Raw genomic sequence first — 19,350 nt, 5'->3', positions numbered from 1 at the left:
CAATATAGAATATATCTTTCATTAGAATTATGACTAGTCAGAATAAAAAACAAGATATCTTGAATTAACTTTATGACTAGTCATAATTTAATTGTAGATATCTGAAATGTGAGTTTCAGATAGTCAGTAATTCATTGAAGATATCTTGAATTGAAGCCGCCATACAAATGAATGGTAAATCTGCCGTCATTTCGACTAGTCAGAATGTAATTAGAGATATCTCAAATAGGTATTTTGTCTAGTCAAAACATAATTAGAGATATCTGAATTTACTAATACGTCTAGTCATAAATTAATTTCAGATATCTGGAATGTAAGTGTGGTGAATCGGATTTTATGTTAAAATACATTTATTCAAGTACTTTAATTGCCGTTTTAAGGTACTATCTGCGTTTCACTTTGTGTAAGCTGAGCAGTAATTTACACAGCTCACAGAAAATACCATACAATTATAATTCACAGGCTTGCCAACAAAGAAGCAGCCTAGAACAAAAGAAACACAAACAAAATACGACTAAACTAATATGAAGACTCAGACTCACCCAGCTCTGAAATACCTAATATATTTAAATAGCTATAACTCTATAATTAAAATCTTAAAGTGTCAAAATGACTTTTACTTTTAAAATTGTGTAAAGATGCAAAAACTTAGCAAGAACCGCAATTTACCGCACAGTCACGTGACACACTAGTAGGCGTGTCCACGTGCGGGCTGTGTAAAATAGACAGGTGTCAGGGCCTTGTGCAGGATGCAGTCATGGCTTCAGGTTTTTGTGACAACTGCTCGAAGTTGCTGAGGGAATTTGCTGATAATTTGCTGAGAGTTTGGAGAGAGCTGGAGCTCAAAATAAAGGAAGTTTTCAGAGAGGTCGGACAGTGCAACTGCTTTAGGATTCCACCTGAGGGGAAGACGGCTTTTGATTTGCCTTCCTTACACTTCATCTGTGGTAGGAACATTGCAATCATGCGTTTTTGTTTGTGGACATCCTTGTAGTAAGGAAATAACGGTGGCAGACTGTCTTTATATAATTTTATGCATCAAAGTGAACGTTAAGGCAGCAAATTCTTTAACTTTGTTTCATACTGCCAGCATTATTATTCTTCAGATGTATACAAATAATGTGCACAAGATCATACCAGACTGATCAACTCCTTAGTTTGTAAGTTTATTTTTTCCCCCCTCCCAGACAATGAAACTCAGCTTCTCAGCCAGGAAAGTCTACAAACACTGAATAAACTGGCCTCAGAAAACACTGATCTGCAAATGACTGCAGCCATGTATTACCTACACCTCAGTCATCATTGTGAGTAAAGATATCATGTTTTTATGTTTTATCAATTTTCTTGATAACAGAGACTTGCAGGTGATCAGCTGTTGTTTGCACTTTCTTCAGTGAGTGATATAAGGTTTATATCAGGCATATCGGAGATATGTTCTCTAACGGGTATGACCAGTATGCAAATTGCCAACTGTATTTTTTTTTTTCCAGGGTTGTCAGATAAAACACCCTCTTTTGCACCCATGATAAGAGGACTGAACTGTGAAATTCCACAGTAAACTCTATTATACTAATTACTTATTAGTATAATAGAGTTTTATTTATTATTATTATACTAATCTACCAACCAAGAGATCTATGGCACATATTAGTTAAGGCTGCTTTTTTCAGTGTCCTGTAGTAGGTAAATGAGTCACCACCTGTTTTGTGTATAGGTGGCAGTTGACAGATTGCTGTGTTTAGATGTTTGAGGTTAGCAGAACACAAGAGGGATATCTCTTTTTGGTCCTTGAATTTGTAATCAGCTACTGTAACCTTTTAGCTTTTGCATGCAAGACTGCCATATTACATATTAAATGCCCTCCTTTGTTGCAGTGAAATTTCCTTTACCAGATGACTTCATGGAGCCCATCATGGCTCTGCTCTTATCATCTGACCTTGATGTTCAAAAGACTATCTCTCTCTCCCTTGTTAATCTGTTACTAAAGAATAACGGTAAGTGATAACAATAGTAAGATATTTCAGATATTAAGTTCTCTGTGTGTGTTTTTTTTTCTTTTTTTTAATTTACTGCGGTTGTTTATTTTAAATAATCCTGAACTTTTGTTTTGTAATGGTGTGATCTTAATAGTATGATGGCTTCCTTTTGAAAACTCTTTGGGATCAAAAGACTTATTTATGATTTGCATCCTTAAAATTTGATTTCAGTGTGTAAAGAATTGGTGATTGAAATGGGGATGCTGGTGCCCATACTTGAGCTGTTCCAGTCAGGTGATCCCACTGCTCAGTGTCACTCCTGTGCCTGTGTTGCTATGTTGGCCTCCTCAGGTTCGTATAGACCTTCATTTTGTAAGTATTTTTCTAGACTGTCTAGAACTAGTACTAGAAGTACTTTATTTTGAAACCGCAAACACTATAGTTTATTTAATTCCTATTTATGTATTGTTACAGTTGGAGTGAGGATAATTGTTTGTCATCGTTTCTGTAAACCTACACACTGCTACAAAAACTTTACTATGTGCTGCAAAATAAATGGGAGGACTTGGAGGATGGCAACTGAATTGAAGCCTTATGAGAAAGTTATTTTTGAAAAAGAAAACCCTTTGTTTTGTTCCATGCACTTCTAGCACTCCAAAGTTGTTCTTGTATGTATGATTGCTATTTCATCTTTCTTTTTCAGAATCAAATCGAGAGGCTCTGATGGTGGATGGAATCATACCACTGCTGGCTTTAGCGAAATCTTTTGATCCAAAGGTTCAACGGAATGCAACTTGGGCTATTTTACACCTCACACGGTCAGGTGGGATCATTTCATTTGAATGTCACTGTGCACATACAGTTGTGGTTGGAGGGTTACATACACTCATCATGGCCCTGAATTTTTTCTTTTTTTTTGTTTGTTTGTTCTTTCCAATAGAGTTGAGGTTTGGGCTTTGGGAAGGCCATTCCAGAAGCTTAATGTTAGCATGCTTTATCCATTCCAAAACCAGTTTTGATGTGTGTTTGGGATCATTGGGCTGTTAGAACACCAAATTGTGTTCAAGTCTCATCCACCTAGCTGTTGATTTGAGGTGAAATAGAAGATATAGTATTTCTAATTCATTATTCCATGCACGTTGTGCAATGTACCAGTATCACTGACAGCAAAAAAACCTCAGAGCATGATGCTACCACCGCCATGCTTATCACTTACAGTATTCTTAAATTTGAAAGCCTCACCTTTACTCCTCTAAAACATACCTTGTCATTCAAACTTCTTGCTATGAGGCAACAGTGCTAATCATCATGCCACCGTGCTGCCCTTTCTTAACTTGTGTAAATCTGCAATTCTCCTTCTTAGATCTTCACTGAGTTCCTTGGACTTTGCCATGGTTCTGAGTCTTGATCAGTCCAATTAATGCTGTCAAACAAATCCCTTTTATGCTGGCAAAGAGAAACTGCTGGTTGTTGTCGATCATGATCACTAACAAGAAGTTAACTGGTCTTGACCTTGTCAACTCTACAATTCTGCCAGGAAGAGTAGTCAAATATGCAGCTGGAATTATGATAAAAGCTTGTTCTTTGCTACCAATAGCATCAGGTCAAGGTGCACCTTACTAAGGGACATTTAACCAAATATTGGTCAGGATGTATGTTTATGTTTGAGTCTGTATGTGTACTTTTGACCCTCTGTGGATTAGAGAAAATCCAAAATAAATTAAAACTTGTGCTCCCAATTCTGTTTTTTTTTTTTATTTAAAAAGTCATTAAAGATGCATGCTGTGTAGTCTTTCCACCCTGGAAAAAGAACAGTTCAAGTAAATAATTAAAAGCCGAGAATTACCATGACATTCATGCCCATGATGAGGGTACATAGACTCCTAACCACAACTGTATTTTCCAGAAACTTCTCCATTCCTTCCAGTGTTGCATTTATTTCTTTTCACTCTCCAGATTGGTCAACAAGAATGTTATGCCAAGCGGGAGCGATTCCTGTTTTGCTTCTTCTCCTTCAGTCCTCAGATTCAGAGGTTCAGTTTTACAGCTGCACTGCTCTGTGCAACATTGCTGCTATGCAAGAGCATCACCCAAGGTTGCTCAGAATTGAGGGTCACTATTTATCAAGGTGCCTTTTGACTCTCATGTCTTCACCTGTGAAAAAGGTAATTCTTAACCTGAGTGGGCGATGACTTAATTTAAAGTAGATGTCTGTTTAAAGAAAAAAAAAAATCTTCCTTTTCAGAATTCAGCCCAAGCATGCCGGTGCCTACAGACTCTTTCAAAGAATGGTAATTATGAGTAAAACCAGAAATTTTATCATGCCAGTGGCATGTGCTGTTTATTATTTTTATGTGTAGTTCTCATCCAGGACCAGCTGATGGAGCTTGACTGTGTGCTGCCTCTGAAAGCACTGTTGAAAACTTCTACATCATTGTGGATTGAATCAGCCCTAACACTACTGTCTACACTGTCTGCACACCCATCAAACACTGTATGTTAACCTAAATAAATGACTAACAATAAAGCTGGGAACTATTTTACCACTGTGAAGTGGTTAAGTATGATTTTTATTTATGTATTATGAAAATATTTATTTACTTTGCTTTAGGCACCACTGAATTATCACTTAAGCAATTGCACACACTTTCTATTGAAATCCTAATATTGACAATAGTCTTTAAATTTGATTCCAGGAAATCCTGATAAGTGAAGGACTGTTGGAAGAAATTGGTCAGCTGCTTCATCATCCCAGATCAAACTCTGTTATAGTCACACACAGCTGCAAGATAATCACTGATCTATGCAGTTCCCACGTGGGTGCGCAGGTACGCAAAGACTGCAATTCATGGTTTTGTGTCACGTCTGCTTTGTCTGATACTAAAGTCACACTAAATTCCATCAATGTAATCTAGGCTGTGATGGAAAGTCTGTGCTTATCAGGACTCGTCTGTGCACTTCTGTCTCACGCCCTGTCAGATGAGACTCTGCTTCATGTGACATCATGCTTACATCGCCTGATGGCCTGGGGTAAGAGACCTTGACTTGAAATAATATGGCTTTTCATGCTGAATGTTGGCTGATTGTAATTTTAAAATGGCTAAAAACTTTTGCCTGTTTAACTTTTTAATAACCTATTATTTCTCACTATTTTTAGATCTACTCAGGGCAAAGTTGTCAGCGACCGTAACATCAGGAGAAGTTTCAGGCTTGGTGAAGCTGTCAGAACAAATCACAAATTCCCAGTTGTCGTACAACTCTGCGGCTATCATAAGCAAATTAGAAATGACAGGTAATGCAATGTGCCAGTTCTGTAAAGAGAAAAGAGTGCCCTTTTTTTTACCATTAGGTGTATTAAATGTTTCTGTTTTTATTACAGAGGAGGTCATCCGTTTGTTGAAGCCACACTACACTGCCATGTCCAATTACCTGTTGAGATTTCTCAAACAAGATGTGAAATTCCAACAACTTGGCATAGCTACCATATTAAACCTCCAGAAAGGTTTACATTTGTTGTGCATTTATTTAGGAACTGAAAATGCTGCAGCAATATTGTTATCACTAAGCAAAATTATAATAATCTGCCATTGTAAGAGTTATTTGTGTGCTTTGTACGGTCTTCCTCTGCAGATGGAGACTTTTCATCTCTGTTGGCTAACAGTGAGCTGGACGTTCAGCTGTGGAAGGTACATGAGCAGACAGAGGAAACCAGACAGCTGCTTCAAATGATTCAGCCCCTTTCTCCATCTCCTGTTAACTCTTGATTTTTTTTTAGTACAATTACACAGGAATGCACACAATATTGCCTTTGCAAGGCTGTTACATTTATGCACTCTAAAAGCTGCATTTTTATATTAATTTTTTTTAAGCCTGTTGAGTTTTAATGTATATATTTTACTTGCTAGTTTTTTATGTTTTACAGTTTATGCATATTTTATGTTTACAACTGAAAAATGAGGCAGAGATGTAGCATAGTATCAACTTTAATCAAATATGGCATATAATAGGCTAACGTGATAGTCATAAGCAGTACTTAAACTATAAGATCAAATATTGCAGATCAGATACAGCTTTTTTTTTAATGCTTTTATATTATTAAACTCTTTATACTCTATGCCTTGGACTTTGCTTGTAAAGTGATTATGCAATATCAAACATAGCAGTCAGTGAAAGAAATGCTTTGTGCATTGTATTCTCTAAATTGCTGCAAACACACACACACACACACACAAAATGAAGCAGAATCTTTGGAAACTATGTTCCTTAGCAGCTTTCAAATACATGTTTGCTATACTTTACGAAACCCAGGGTTAAGGTACAGTGGGAATGCAGGAAGTCATCTTTCACTAACACATTATACTCTTGTATTGTCAGTGCAAACTGCCACTTGAGCTATTCTAATTCCACAGTGACAAAACCGAGGAAGGAAAAGTGCTAGGGTGGCAAGAAATACCAGGAATAAGCAAAAAAGCATACGGCATATTGTGACTTAGAATTGCTATTCCTAATATTTCGACAGAGGCGAAGTCTCTCCTTAATTGATACACTGCATTTGCCTGCACAAGTCTACATCTACTGCTTTTTGGATAGTCATGACTAGATCAGAAAACTGCTGTACTGACAAAGCTCATATATGATTTTTGCTTTATGTTTGTGCCACTGGTTACACACAGACAAGTGACCGAATGCTGACATCCTCTCTGGGAGGCAAGGCTGTAATTTTACATGCTCTTTCAAAGTGCTGATGGTGCGCAAGATAGCTGTGCTGCAGTAACTCTTGTGCCTCGCAGGTCTCCAACAAAGCTTTTTAAAGTCACACCGTGCTGCAGACATTCAGATGACCTCTAAAAAAAAAACAAAAAAACAAGCAAAATAAGACAAATGATAAATTAAAAATATTAATTTAAGAAATGAATACAACATTTGCAATGCATTGATAGCTATTTTGAAAGAGGCAATACTAGTTTAGAAAACCTCTTCACCAACTTGAATACTAATTTTCAAAGCTCATAGTTTGTTTAGCTTTTCCACTCTGAGGACAAGTGCCTTTAAAATATATGTTGGTTGTTTCTCACCTGCACGTTGGTGGGTCTGGATTTCCTCCAGGCCAGTGAGCGTTCTAAGAGACCTGCGTTCTTTGAAGGCCACAACAGGTAGCATGTCCTCCTGGTTGTTCAGTCCCAGCTGTGTGGTTTTAGTTCCCACTGGCATCTTGACTGCATCTCCTATCATTCCATTGTGCACAGGCTGTGTGTTTTCCTTTGGTTGAGCTTCGTTTGACAGAATCCTCACTGGAACAGATTTCTGTCATAAAAGAAATTAATCATTTTAGTCAAGGACAAGTTGTGTGGCTTTTAGAAGTGAGGACGATTGCTTAATAGCTCATGCTGGATGTGCGTCATGAGAGACCCAGGGCAATGTACTTTTTTAAAAAACTGAGCACTTAATCTCACCGTATCTGGAGAATCTGTCCTTCTGGTTCTCCGCATGATCTCCTCAAGTCGCTGGCAAAGAAAACAACATTCACTGAAATGCTTTCACAGCAGACTTAGAGAATACAGTCAGTGTCTAAAATAAAACAGATTTTTTTTTCCATGATTAATTTGAAAATGCTGACAAGTTAAAAGGAAATTAGTAAAAGTCTACTTTTTAATTAAAAAATAAATCGACTAATTCTAATATTTATGCCATCAACATCATCAAGATCCTTCTACAAACACTTGGGAGATCAGTTGTTACAATGCAGTGCCCTCCATAATGTTTAGTTTTGCCTCTGCACACAACCACAGTGGATTATAAATCAAATAGTCAATGGCCCGGTTCCAATGGTGACCATACAAACTCATGCCATATCGCTGCCAACATCATGTTGGACAGATCATGTGGTATGCTTTGGATTATGAATAGTTTTTCTCCTTCTCCATGCTTTTCTCTTCCCATCATTCTGGTACAAGTCAACCTTGGTTTCATCTGTCCAAAGATTTTTTTTTTTTTTTACAGAACTGTGCCAGTCTAATCTAGTCTAATCTGACCTTCCTGGTCTCGAGTACAGTATAATCAGTAGTTTGCACTTTGTTGTAAACCCCTCTGTATCTCCATTCACAAAGGCGTCTCTTGATTGTGGATTGTGACAGTGATACAACCAACTCCTCAAGAGTGTTCTTGACTTGGTTAGACATGGAAATGATTCTGTCATCATGTACTTCATTTGTCTTCTCTGGTCTTTCAGGTCTTTTGGTGTTACTGAGCTTGTCAGTGCATTCATTCTTTTTAAGAATGAACCAGACTGTTGATTTGACCACTTTCTAAAAGTTTTTGCTATCTCTCTGAAGGGTTTATTTGGGGTTTTCAGCCTAACAAGGGCCTCCCTCACTTGCACTATCGTCTTTTTGGGCCTCATATTTAAAATTACAATTACAGCAAAAAGCTATAAAATACAACATTTTGATTCAACTTCAGCTAATATATCTGCTTCATTTGTCATAAAATAACAAGGAAGCAGATCTCACCTGGCCCTGAAAATACTCGTCAATCAACTGTCTCAATAATTTTAAACCTCTGAAAATGGGGGACTGCGTATAAAAATGGCGGTTCTTATTCTTAGTGTCTCCTGATGTTCCAAGGAACAAGGATACTGATTTTCAGCCTCATCCCTTGTGTACAGAAATTTCTTCAGGTTCTCTAAAATTTGTAAAGATTTTACGGATCACAGTGAATCAAATGTTTAAAATTATAAAGGTTATTCTTAAATGGTTGAAATATTCTGTCCATGCAGTTTTTCACAGAGTGGTGAACCCTAACACAGCTTTAAGTCTCAGTTTCTCTGAGATGCTTTTTTTAAAATACATATTGTGTTTCTTAAACACATAAGTTGTGAAATGATATTCTATAGAATGATAATCTTACTTTTAAATCATGATAACTGACAAATTTGTCACCTTTTTCCTTGCTTGGCGTTCTGCCTCCTCTTTCTGTGCGAGCATTTCCCGCTCTTGTTTCAACTGCTCTGCTCGCTCTCGTTCTTTGGCTAGTTCCTCCTCTCTCTGCATAGACAGGTAAAAAACATTTAGTAAGAATGTGAACAGGAATAGAAAGCCAAGTTTGTTTCCCAGTATAATGCATGAGTACAAAAGACATGTTTCTATTGCCCACCTGTTTCTGCAAGAGGGCTGCTTCCCTCATAGCCTGAGCTCTCTCTTCCTCAGCTCGTCTCTGTTCTTCTTGCTCCCGTCTCCTCTTCTCCTCTATGAGACGCTGAGCCTCAGCCTGCTGTCGTGCTCGCTCCTCTGCCCTCCTGCGCTCCAGTTCTTCACGGCTTCGCCTGGATGTGAAAATGACATTCTCAAAAGCTTGCTAGTGCAGGATTTTTGCATTGTACTTGGATGTGCTTTTTTACCTTTCGGCCTCCTCTCTCTGTAAACGCTCCTGCTCTTCTTTCTCCCGCTGTAGTCGGGCCTCTCTCCTCTTTTCAGCCAGGAGACGTGAGGCCTCCTCTGGATCTGTGGTCCCAGCTGAGGGGCGGGACACGACTTCAGGCGCCTGTGGAGCTGAACAAGGCGGTATTTTGGAGACACCTAAAGAGAAATCATTTACACTTCAGTATAAATATACCTGAAACACATTTAACACGCTTTATGCTATAAACATTTGTCTAACTTACTTCCATCTCCTGTTGTTCTGGGTAATCCCTCTTTCTCTTTGTCAGGTAGGTTTGAACTTGGAGGCTCTGGTGGATTTTCCTCCTTCAGTTTCTGTTGCTGACCTTCAGCTGATGTCCTGACAGGCCTGGAGTTACCAGGAGAGAGGGCAGAGTTGCAAACAGCAACATCTGCTTCCTCAGGGACTGATGGGAGCTCAAGCTGCAGCAGGGTCGGATGTCTGATCACTGATCTTTGGGAGGTCCTTTGAGATAAAGGAGAAGGGAGCAGATGTCCCACTTTGTTCACATTACTGCTGCTCTGTTGTGGATGTACATCTCTTGTTTTTTTACCTACCGTTCTGCAGAGGGAGAGGATGTTCTGCTTGGTGTCACGGTGGCTGATTTTACACTGGTGTTGACGGCATTTGATTGACTACTTGAGTTCCTCTTAATGTCTTGTCGCCTTGCTGCTTTAATCTAAATTAAAACCACATTTTTTTTCACTCCAAAAATATGGCTGAAAAATGAGACAGCTGACTGATTGTAAAGATTTTTAATGAAAAGAAAGAGCTAGCTATACCTGTGCCACACTGATGCTTCTGTGCTGGCTGTTGTTGGTACTCGAGGAAGCAGATGGCCTGTTGTGGACTGAACCAGAGTGGTGCTGGGGTTTGTGAGTGGTGGTGGTGGTGGTGGTATTCATGGAGTGGAATGAAACTGCACGGCGACAAACATGGACAACTGAGCCAGTGTTTTGCGCCATAATTATGGTAAATTGGAGAACAGCGCACAAATGGTGGGAACAGTGAAGAGGATGGAAATATGAAACAGTACATCAACAGAGAGGAAAGGAGCAGTGTTAGAGATCACTGGGCCTGGAAATGTTAGTAGTTGTAGCAGAAATAGTGCCTTAATGTTAAAGGAAATAAGTACACTCTGGTATCATGGGAGAGAGTACCTTCTTCTCCTGACTGACAAGCAGCACTCTTGCTCCTGGCCAGATAAGAGCATGTGGGGGTAAGGAGGCGACTGACCAAATTCTTCTCCCATGTTGTCAGTGGCAAGCGACGTGGAACTATTGATCAGTATGAAGTTTTAAATGCAGCAAAAATAAAAGATAAGGCGTGCCAAGAATGGTTGTGTTAAGATATTTTACAGCGACAACAGAGCAGTTGTTATGAGTTTAGAAAGATTACTGCATGCTAAAAAAAAAAAGCACGAGAGAAGAGAGAGCGCGTTCATCTAGCTTACCATTTTTAGTGAGCTTCCTTCCTCTTCCATTTTGACCGAGGTTCTGTTGGGCCCTTTGGCTTTTCTCCAGTGTCCTACGCACTGCATATTCATACCGTTCCTTAATTCGGAAAATACACAAGTTAATTTTACTTATGCAAGTTGCGGAGCCTGAACAGTAAATTCATCTGCATCACTAGAAATAAAATGCTCGATATCCACCATCAAAACTCACTCTCTCCTCTTTCAGCCTCTGCTTCCGCTTCTCTTCCACAGCAGCACGCCTCCTCTCCTCTTTGAGCCTCTGCTCCAGAAGTTTCTTCTTGCGTTCCTGCAGTTGTTGTTCATAGTAACGCCTGGCCCGCTGCTCCCGCTCTAACCTGCTCAGCTCCCGAGAGGCTAAGGATGTATGAAGCAGTATAAATAGATTTTTATGTATGTAAATATTGTTAGAAATTAGTGTCACGTGAATAGCACCATCATATAGGGGCCCACATACCAAGTTGCTTCTGGTGCTCTTCTCTTCTTTCTCGTGCTGCTTTCAGTCTCTCGTCAACATTTAATCCATTACCTGCTAGAATGTCAGGATAAATTATAATAGCAGGTTTAATTCCATTAAGCCACAAAACCCTAACAAAGGTAGCCTACAAAAGTAAGACAATGTGGCCTGATACCCTAAAAATATGACAGCAGAGAGTGAGTGTGGCCCCAGATAAACAGGGTGCTCTCACAAACCTGCGGCAGCCCGTGGAGTAACCGTGTTGCAGATTTGGGCCGATTTGTTGACAGAACAGGTTGCTGTTTTTGTCACTGAAACTGGTTTGTGGTGAGAGCCATTCTCTGTCAGGGAGGAAAAAAACCCCTGAATGTTATTCAGTGAAAAAATTCTCTCATCAAGGTTTCACTTCGAATGAACTGATACTGTTATTACCCAGATACTTGGATTTGTCTCTAGCTGTAAACAGATACAAGATTCTAAAGCTGAATTGTTTGAAGTGGCTCTCGCACATAAATCCAAATCAAATCAGCTCGAAGACGCTGTCCCGAACAGTGGCTGTTCAGGACTGTTTAGCCTCAGGATCAGCTCTACATGAAAGAGCCATTATGAAGTGCCTACATATAAAAGCCTGCCACCTGATCAGTCCTAATGAATACAGCTGAATCAAAACACTGAAAATGGTCAGGACAGAGACTGAAGAGTAACTGGTATACAAAAATGTGTTTCTTTAGGGTTATACAGTATCTGGAGTGGTTGGTCTATGTACGTATGTAATCTGTACAAACAGATGCCCCGTTATTTTTTTTATGCTCATTGCAGCCATGTGCAAAGATTTCCCAAGAGGAGTCTATAATCTGTATGATCAATTAATACATCATCAATATGGTCAAATGATACTGTGGTTGTAAGCTACAGTGTCTGCCAGTTCTGATAAGATAATCTACGCAAGCATAGAAAAAGGCAACCAACCTCCTGTTCTCTCAAATCTGTTTCCCTTCCTTTGGCTTTCAATGGTACGTGTAGAAAGAGGTCCCTGCGATGGAGGAATGACACTCTGTTTCTTCTGCACAGCCATGCTAGGTACTGAGCTTGGCATACCAATGCTCTCACTCAAAACCTCCTTCTTTTCTCTCCTCCTGCTCCTCCTCCTCCTCTTTTGAATTTCTATTTCAAGATGCCTCCGGGTCCTCGCTTGAGTGTGCTGCGTGTGGAACTGCCTCCTGCATCAGCTGCTTGCCCATCTGTGCCTCACAAACAAACAGAGAGAGAAGCAAGAAGACAAAGCATTTAGTTATACCCGTTTCCAATAGATTGGAAATGTTTAAGACAGGGTTATTCACAGTAAAAATTTCCTCCAGTCTAATTTGGGCTTATGAAGGTCTGAAGAGATTCTGAGCCTCATCTATAAAAAGGCTACTCCCACTTTAAGGATTTCACCCTTGTGAGCTGCTCTGCTTTACTTTCGCGTAATATAGCTGTGTCACTTTAATTCCCCCACCTCACTGCCTGCTTGCTAGATGGAAGCAGGCAAAGGCGATGCAGCATTTCCTGGAGGCTGTAAAAAATAGAAGCAGACCTCAGAACCTACCATCATGTATAATTACCACAGCATCACTGCTGCAATATCCAATGACATATATTGCCTGGACATTAATTCACTGTGATAGAGTTAGTGTGCGTAATAGATGAGGCAAAAATGTTTTGTTTTTTTCCCCACCTGATTTGTCCATAATGAATGAAATAGTCTGACCACTAGATGGAGGGCTTTCTTTACAGACAGCTTCAGCTACATCCACCCTATTTTGACAGAAATTTGATGTTTTTAATCAAGGCAGTTAACAAACAGTCAGACAAAGTAAAGTAAAGTAAAACAAAATTAATCTAAATATTGTTAATTATTTACATGACTATCAACCCATCAGCCACATGAATTTGGAACAGTACATTAGGACTTACGTAGCTGACAAATAGTCCATGTGGTACACTTACTTTTAACCTTAGCCAATCACTTCCATGTTTTTTAGAAAAGTAAAAAAAAAAATAATGGCACCATTGAATAAATTTCCAACAAAAATGTGTATACTTCACATGCATATTCGATTGTAGTACTACAGAATAATTTAAGTGCAAAGTTCAGTGGTTAAAGCTTTCAAATGTCAAATGTATATTGTAATATTAGCTCTCTTTTTTCTCCAATTGAAAAATTTTACTCATCTGATAAAACACAATGCTCAACAACTTGACTGCACAACAAGGAAAACAGTTATGAACAAAATATTTGCAATTTCTACATTTAATCACAAATACACGAAAGCTTAATGGCACGTGCTATTTCATCTAACCACATCCTTATTAATGCGAATTGCTTGAAAAACGTAATTATATGCCTCCTATATATGCTAACTGTTAGCTTTAGCTAAAACAAATTCTATAATGTCTTTGAGTAAACTTAAAAGGTCTGTTCCTATCAGGATACATTGTGCTACTGCAGTTTGAGTTGAACTGTTTTGATGCCTTAGGTTAGAATTTGAATTACAGAATTGTTATTAGAATAGTGATAGTAATAATAATAAAAATAATAATCTTACAAAGAAATTATTTTTCACTTGCTAACAATCATATAACACTAAATTAAATAAATAAATAACTGTGTGGCAACTTACCTCTCCCAGGTGTAGAAAAGTACAGAGTGTAATTTAGTGTCAGGTCCTGACCAATCCTGTCTGTAGGAAGTAATTACTAATTGCTAACAAGGTTGGCGCTGTTGTGTTATGTGCATAAATGCATGCAGTTCTCTTAGATCAGAGGAAATCAAACCTGACTTACATTTGAATGAATGTGTGTCTGTGTGTGCCCCTCTGGAAACTAAAACATATAAACTGTCGTTTGTACTCACTACAAAGATAACATGTACAATATGATGCAAACCAAGAGGATGCACATGGATGATTATTACTCAAAAAGGCTTATAATTTTTTTTAAAGTTAGGTATGTGGGGGGCAGTGAAAAGGTATTTCTTCCTTCTCTTTAGCTCCGTTCCAACTATTGGCCCTCTTTTCCCAGCTATGTATTGGGCCAGAGTCAAAAACAGTACAACCAACTGTAGTGACAGCACTTTGGCCACAAGATGGTGTTTCCATCCATTTCTTTAGCCTTAAAGAGCTAAAGATGTGAAGATATGAACATTTCCACCTAGGCACTCTAAGCACTGTCAAGGACGTGCTCACATAGTTTGACTACACAAATACTCTCACCTGACTTTTGTTTGTCCATTAAATTAACATGGGGTGTTTTTTAAAATTATTATTATCATATATAGCACACATTTCAATTCATAAATGCTGCAAATAATCATTCAGATTCTGAATATTTCTTTAGCGTCTGGGGGTCACATGAGGTCAAACCCACCTGAGAAATACGTGCTCACTGGTTAGCACAATGCACCCTCGACAACACCACCAGCAATGCCCTCTGGCTGCATTTCACTGGTCAAGCTTGCCAGATTCCCCATCCAAACAGTCTGAAATGTGCAACAATGATACACTATACCACAGTCAGCTGGTGTCCCCACAGCCACTGGAGCATGAATAAGATGTTGATAACCAGTCTACAACCAACAGCCAAAATAGGTCTTTGGACACTAGATGAGATAAGGTTGCATGGTTGGTATCAAGTCATTCTGTGACTCATCCTAGATGACATTGTCAAAGGTGTCAGTTTAAGGGCCTGGTTGCTTTCTCATGCATATTCATAAGTGTTACCTAATATTAATCTATAAAACAGCTAATAACTCTATTTTATTGCACAGATATTAGATAATTATGTTTTAAAGCAGTTATGTTGTATAATTCCAAATAAAAGACAAATGCATAGAAATTCACTTCAGTTTTATTTATATAGCACCAATTCACAACATTCGCCTCAAGGCACTTTATATTGCAAGGTCAAGATCCTACAGTATTTGTGACAAACCCCAAACAATTATATGATCCCTCGTGAGGCAGCACTTGGGGACAGTGGGAAGGAAGAACTTCCTTTTAACAGGAAGAGACCTCCAGCAGAACCAGGCTCAGGGAGGGGCCATCTGCTGCAACAAGCTGGGGGGTGAAAGGAAAGAAAAAAACTTTAAAAAGGAAAGCACAGAGAGAATAGAACAAAACACAAACTATGATGGGAAAAAAGTATTTCGTATACTTATTTTATTATAGTTTTGTTTTTTACCAAACCTGAAACACCAACCGTGGCAGACTGGTTTGATGGCTGATGTTGACTTCAGTGTTTAAAGTTGAATTTGATGACAACACCCATCAGAGAGTGAGGTTAGTATATGAGACAACAGGGGCAACTGGTAACTTTGCACGACTGGTGACACGGTTACTGGCTGTCCTGGAGGAACCAGGACATCTCCTCAACCCCTCTTAGCCGGTATTGAATCATGTAATTAACAGCAGAATCCCTCAACAGACACCGGTGACACCACAGGCGGGTGTCACTGAGCTGATCACACACTTCCCATGAACAGGCAGGAAAAGAATATATCTGTTACGGATCTAGGTAAAAACAAGGAAGCTGTTGCACAAAGCTAAACTCAGTGTTTTGTTTGATATATTTTTATCCCAAATTGGTTCATACATGCATCCTTGAAAATAGTCTTTGTATCATTTCATTAAGTGGGTCAACCACAGGCAGTTTCCCTTTAAGACAGAAATACTATGTTTTCCTGTTATTCCTTCTGAGCAAAATCGATTTCTGTTATTGTGAACAGTGATACCACCTCATAATTAGGTTGCAACATGCAACACTGACTGGGCCGCTTAAATAATTTAGGGCCGTGTTTCATCGGATACCAGCAACTTTAGACTTCGACGTATAGTTTACAGACTGGCTGCATGTGTAATTGATAAGATGATGAGTTGTACTTCAGCATGCAAGAGAAGTTGCATTGAATAGAAGTTGCTAAAGCATAAATCAGCAAAATAATGCAACACAATCAAGGCTTTTAGCACATGCCAATATCTCTCATTTAAGGCACACCCTCGTTCCTTAATCTTTCAATTAAACAGCCAACAACGGTGACTCAAAATTTAGGTCATCTTTGAAATTGCTCAAACTTAAATGGATTTGAAACACAAGGCGCAGCAAACATTTTTTGACATCATTTGATGATTGCACGATGATGATTAAAGATAATCTGCGTGTGCCCCAGGACCAAATGGGGCGCAGCACCTTATTAATGATTAAAAGGGGGCATTCTTCCAGCTAGGCTGGGCTGACATTTTGTTTACTTCAATGAAATTCTATCACTTGTGACATGGTAATATACTGATTACCCAGTGTTCACACAGTTTGAAGCAATTCCTGTAGATTTGTTTTGATACAACCCTAACTTTTGGTTGCCCTGTCCAAATCTTAAAATGATCTATGTTCATCCACCTTGTAGCATGCCAGATTATTTTGATGGCTCTGAAACGCAACATACTTCCTAAACTGTCCTTACATCCATTCCAGTAGAAGCAATGAAGCTTTTCAAGCTATGTTAAGCAGATTCACTGTATCATACAATGACAATTAACAATCTGATTCATTTTAAATGGTTTAGAAGTTAACAAAAAATGCTTAATACACATATCCTTTGCAGCATTCAGAGCCTGTGTGGATTGGCAGACAGTGACGTGTCTCAGCAGTCCCTCGTTATAGTTACCAGTCTCGGGTTCAACACTCATGCACTATTCATTGGTGTATCACATCACACCTGCCCAACTTTAGACTTGGACAAACCAAATTCTTTTCTGTGAAACTTTACTTTGTAGCCTTATTCTTTGCACTGTGCAAATGTCTAAAATGTTTACGTAGTGTTTCTGCAATTTCCAGAGGAAAAAAAGAGGGAAAAATAACAGGCTGCTTGGAGGAAAGACACAGGGGAATCATTTCTTCCTGTATGGTATGTATAATCAGATTATTTCAATTCCTTAACAACATCACATTAAGTGAAAGATCAGCTGTACTGTGACAAACAACTTTAGGCCTTTGTGTTTTGTAGTATACTTGAAAGCCCGCTTTTCTTTGATGAGGAACTTTCTCATAGCTTGTTACGTTAGGTTAAGTTTAATAGTCTTTGTTTTGATGCTGCAGAAATATTTAATACTTTGGATTTAAAGTCTCTTGAAGGTGTGTGTAATTGTCTGCTTTTAGCTATTCTAAACTTCCTGAACATGCAGCTCATAATAGTGCTTCAATGTTGCTACTGGTCTGAACAGTTTGAAGCATTGGTGCTTGTTTTACACATACAGTGCAAAGTGTTGTCATGTTTTGCTTTATTTTTGAATATTAGTGAAAACTGAAAACGAAAAGAAGCAATTCAAAACACACAGAAAAAGTGGCGGGCCCTCTTTAATTACTTGCACGCTGCAGAACTCCAGTTTTCCTTATTTTCTGCATCTTAGATTAGAAAAACTGGAGTTCTGCAGTTTGCAAGCTGTTAATAGAATTTTTTGAACCAGCATCTGCCCCACATTGTGGCAAGGGTTTGCATAGATTTTTTTTTTTTTTTGCTGCTTTAGGCTCTTATTAGTTGCCTTTATGTGGCAGTAAATTCTAATAAATCAGAAATGGTTAGCATATTTCATAATTTTAAAAAATATAAAAATTAAATAGTAAATTACTTTAGAATGGATTGATTGGATGGATAGATAGATGTTTTTGATCTATATTGTGTGTGCATGCAGAGGCCACTTACCAAATTAATTATTTTAAGTGTATTATTTTTCACAATGCATGTGAAATGTATCCTCTCCAATTCATGTATTAAGGTCAGCTGATCTAAATAATTGAAAGGGCCTTTTTAAAGGCTAATCCAGGGTGTGGTAGTACGGTGACACATTTCTTCTTGCATACCTTCTGTACTGTATTCTGTTCTTACACTTGTTTCATTTTTTTGTATGTTTTAGTATTAAATTTAAACAATCTTAATAATTTTAGCTTTTTCCAGTTGGCGTATACTGGCATGGTTTATCCTGCTGAGGTTTTGCAGGTGTGTTATTGAACAATGGGTTTTGTTGCTGTTTCTGGCAGATGTATAGCAAATATATAAAAACATGCAGAGACAATTAGTTGACTTGTTTTTGATTAAATGAATAAGTGGAAGAAAATGGATGGATGGTTGGAATTAGTAATGTTGACAAAAAAGTAAATTACTAATGCTCTCTGCATTAAAAGGACAAAACTGTTGAGCATAAAATTTTAAATTTTTTGTTTAATTCTCTATCACAGAGCACTCGAGGATTGTTTTGAACCATGAAGCGCAGTAAGAACCGTGGACAAAAGGAGGACAAAAGTGGAGGTATCGGCTAACATGAATGATTAGGTCAAAGGAGTGGGGAAATCCTTGCTGAGTACACAAGTCCCAATGGCTCAAAATCCAACAAACAAACAAAAAAAGCAGATTTTTTTTCCCCCCTAAATTTATTAGTATCCTGAAAAATAAAAAAGTACCAGCTTTTGTGTTTTGATCTTTTTTTAACTTTTAAATTGCCTTGTAGCCATTTGGATATTAAATAACTAATCCTGCAGTAGACTAAAATACATTTGTTATTAGCAATGTTGCACCTTTGCTTATGTATATGTATATGTAAATATAGCATATCAAAAGGTCACAGGAAGGATTTTAGATAATCCTGTCCCCTAGTCTGAGAAATAATCAGATTATTATTGATGCATGTTGTTCATTAAATATTCAGGCATTTCACATTATGGTCTATAGTTTCATCTCTGTCTCCTCCTTGTGGAGTCAACCTGATCTTGGCCTTATACACTATTATTGCTGTAAGGCACTGGCATTACTCTGGGCAGGGTGGCATTTTGTCTTTATTAGAACAAGTAACAAGCCTGCCTGTTAAAAGGAACTGAAAGATTTCCCACAAGAGGGATGCTAGAAATTCTCTCACAGCACTCAGGCCACCTGCTGTATTCTCTTTTGTCTCTGCTGGGAGGGGTGAAGGTATTTTGGG

The 19,350-nt window shown here is 38.4% G+C and overlaps 2 protein-coding genes across 4 annotated transcripts; one reads left to right on the top strand and one right to left on the bottom strand.

Moving 5' to 3' along the window:
* Positions 1 to 757: 757 nt before the first annotated feature.
* On the top strand, positions 758 to 5,832 carry LOC115773024 (vacuolar protein 8-like). The gene is made up of 13 exons (XM_030719517.1): positions 758 to 947; positions 1,188 to 1,304; positions 1,875 to 1,994; positions 2,208 to 2,327; positions 2,680 to 2,799; positions 3,933 to 4,141; positions 4,222 to 4,267; positions 4,337 to 4,470; positions 4,673 to 4,804; positions 4,892 to 5,006; positions 5,134 to 5,268; positions 5,356 to 5,478; positions 5,607 to 5,832. The coding sequence occupies exons 1-13, from the start codon at positions 758 to 760 to the stop codon at positions 5,738 to 5,740; spliced, it is 1,695 nt and encodes a 564-aa protein (XP_030575377.1). The 3' UTR covers positions 5,741 to 5,832.
* Positions 5,833 to 5,980: 148 nt separating this feature from the next.
* map7a (microtubule-associated protein 7a) lies at positions 5,981 to 12,735 on the bottom strand. 3 transcript variants are annotated; one of them, XM_030718514.1, is made up of 15 exons: positions 12,314 to 12,735; positions 11,581 to 11,685; positions 11,345 to 11,419; positions 11,081 to 11,244; positions 10,867 to 10,966; positions 10,574 to 10,690; positions 10,196 to 10,356; positions 9,971 to 10,092; positions 9,637 to 9,878; positions 9,373 to 9,550; positions 9,129 to 9,297; positions 8,915 to 9,019; positions 7,430 to 7,480; positions 7,052 to 7,280; positions 5,981 to 6,820 (listed from the first exon to the last, which is right to left on the bottom strand). In XM_030718514.1, the coding sequence occupies exons 1-15, from the start codon at positions 12,438 to 12,440 to the stop codon at positions 6,810 to 6,812; spliced, it is 1,956 nt and encodes a 651-aa protein (XP_030574374.1). In that variant the 5' UTR covers positions 12,441 to 12,735; the 3' UTR covers positions 5,981 to 6,809. The 3 variants fall into 3 exon arrangements, with proteins under 3 accessions (XP_030574374.1, XP_030574375.1, XP_030574377.1); XM_030718515.1 differs by having other exon boundaries at positions 11,345 to 11,416; XM_030718517.1 differs by lacking the exon at positions 10,574 to 10,690 and having other exon boundaries at positions 10,196 to 10,332.
* Between the last annotated feature and the right edge of the window lie 6,615 nt (positions 12,736 to 19,350).

This window comes from Archocentrus centrarchus, chromosome 22 (genome assembly GCF_007364275.1).
Source record: "Archocentrus centrarchus isolate MPI-CPG fArcCen1 chromosome 22, fArcCen1, whole genome shotgun sequence".
NCBI lineage: Eukaryota > Metazoa > Chordata > Actinopteri > Cichliformes > Cichlidae > Archocentrus > Archocentrus centrarchus.
Note: the sequence above shows the minus strand (reverse complement) of the source record. Positions and strands in the feature narration are given on the sequence as shown.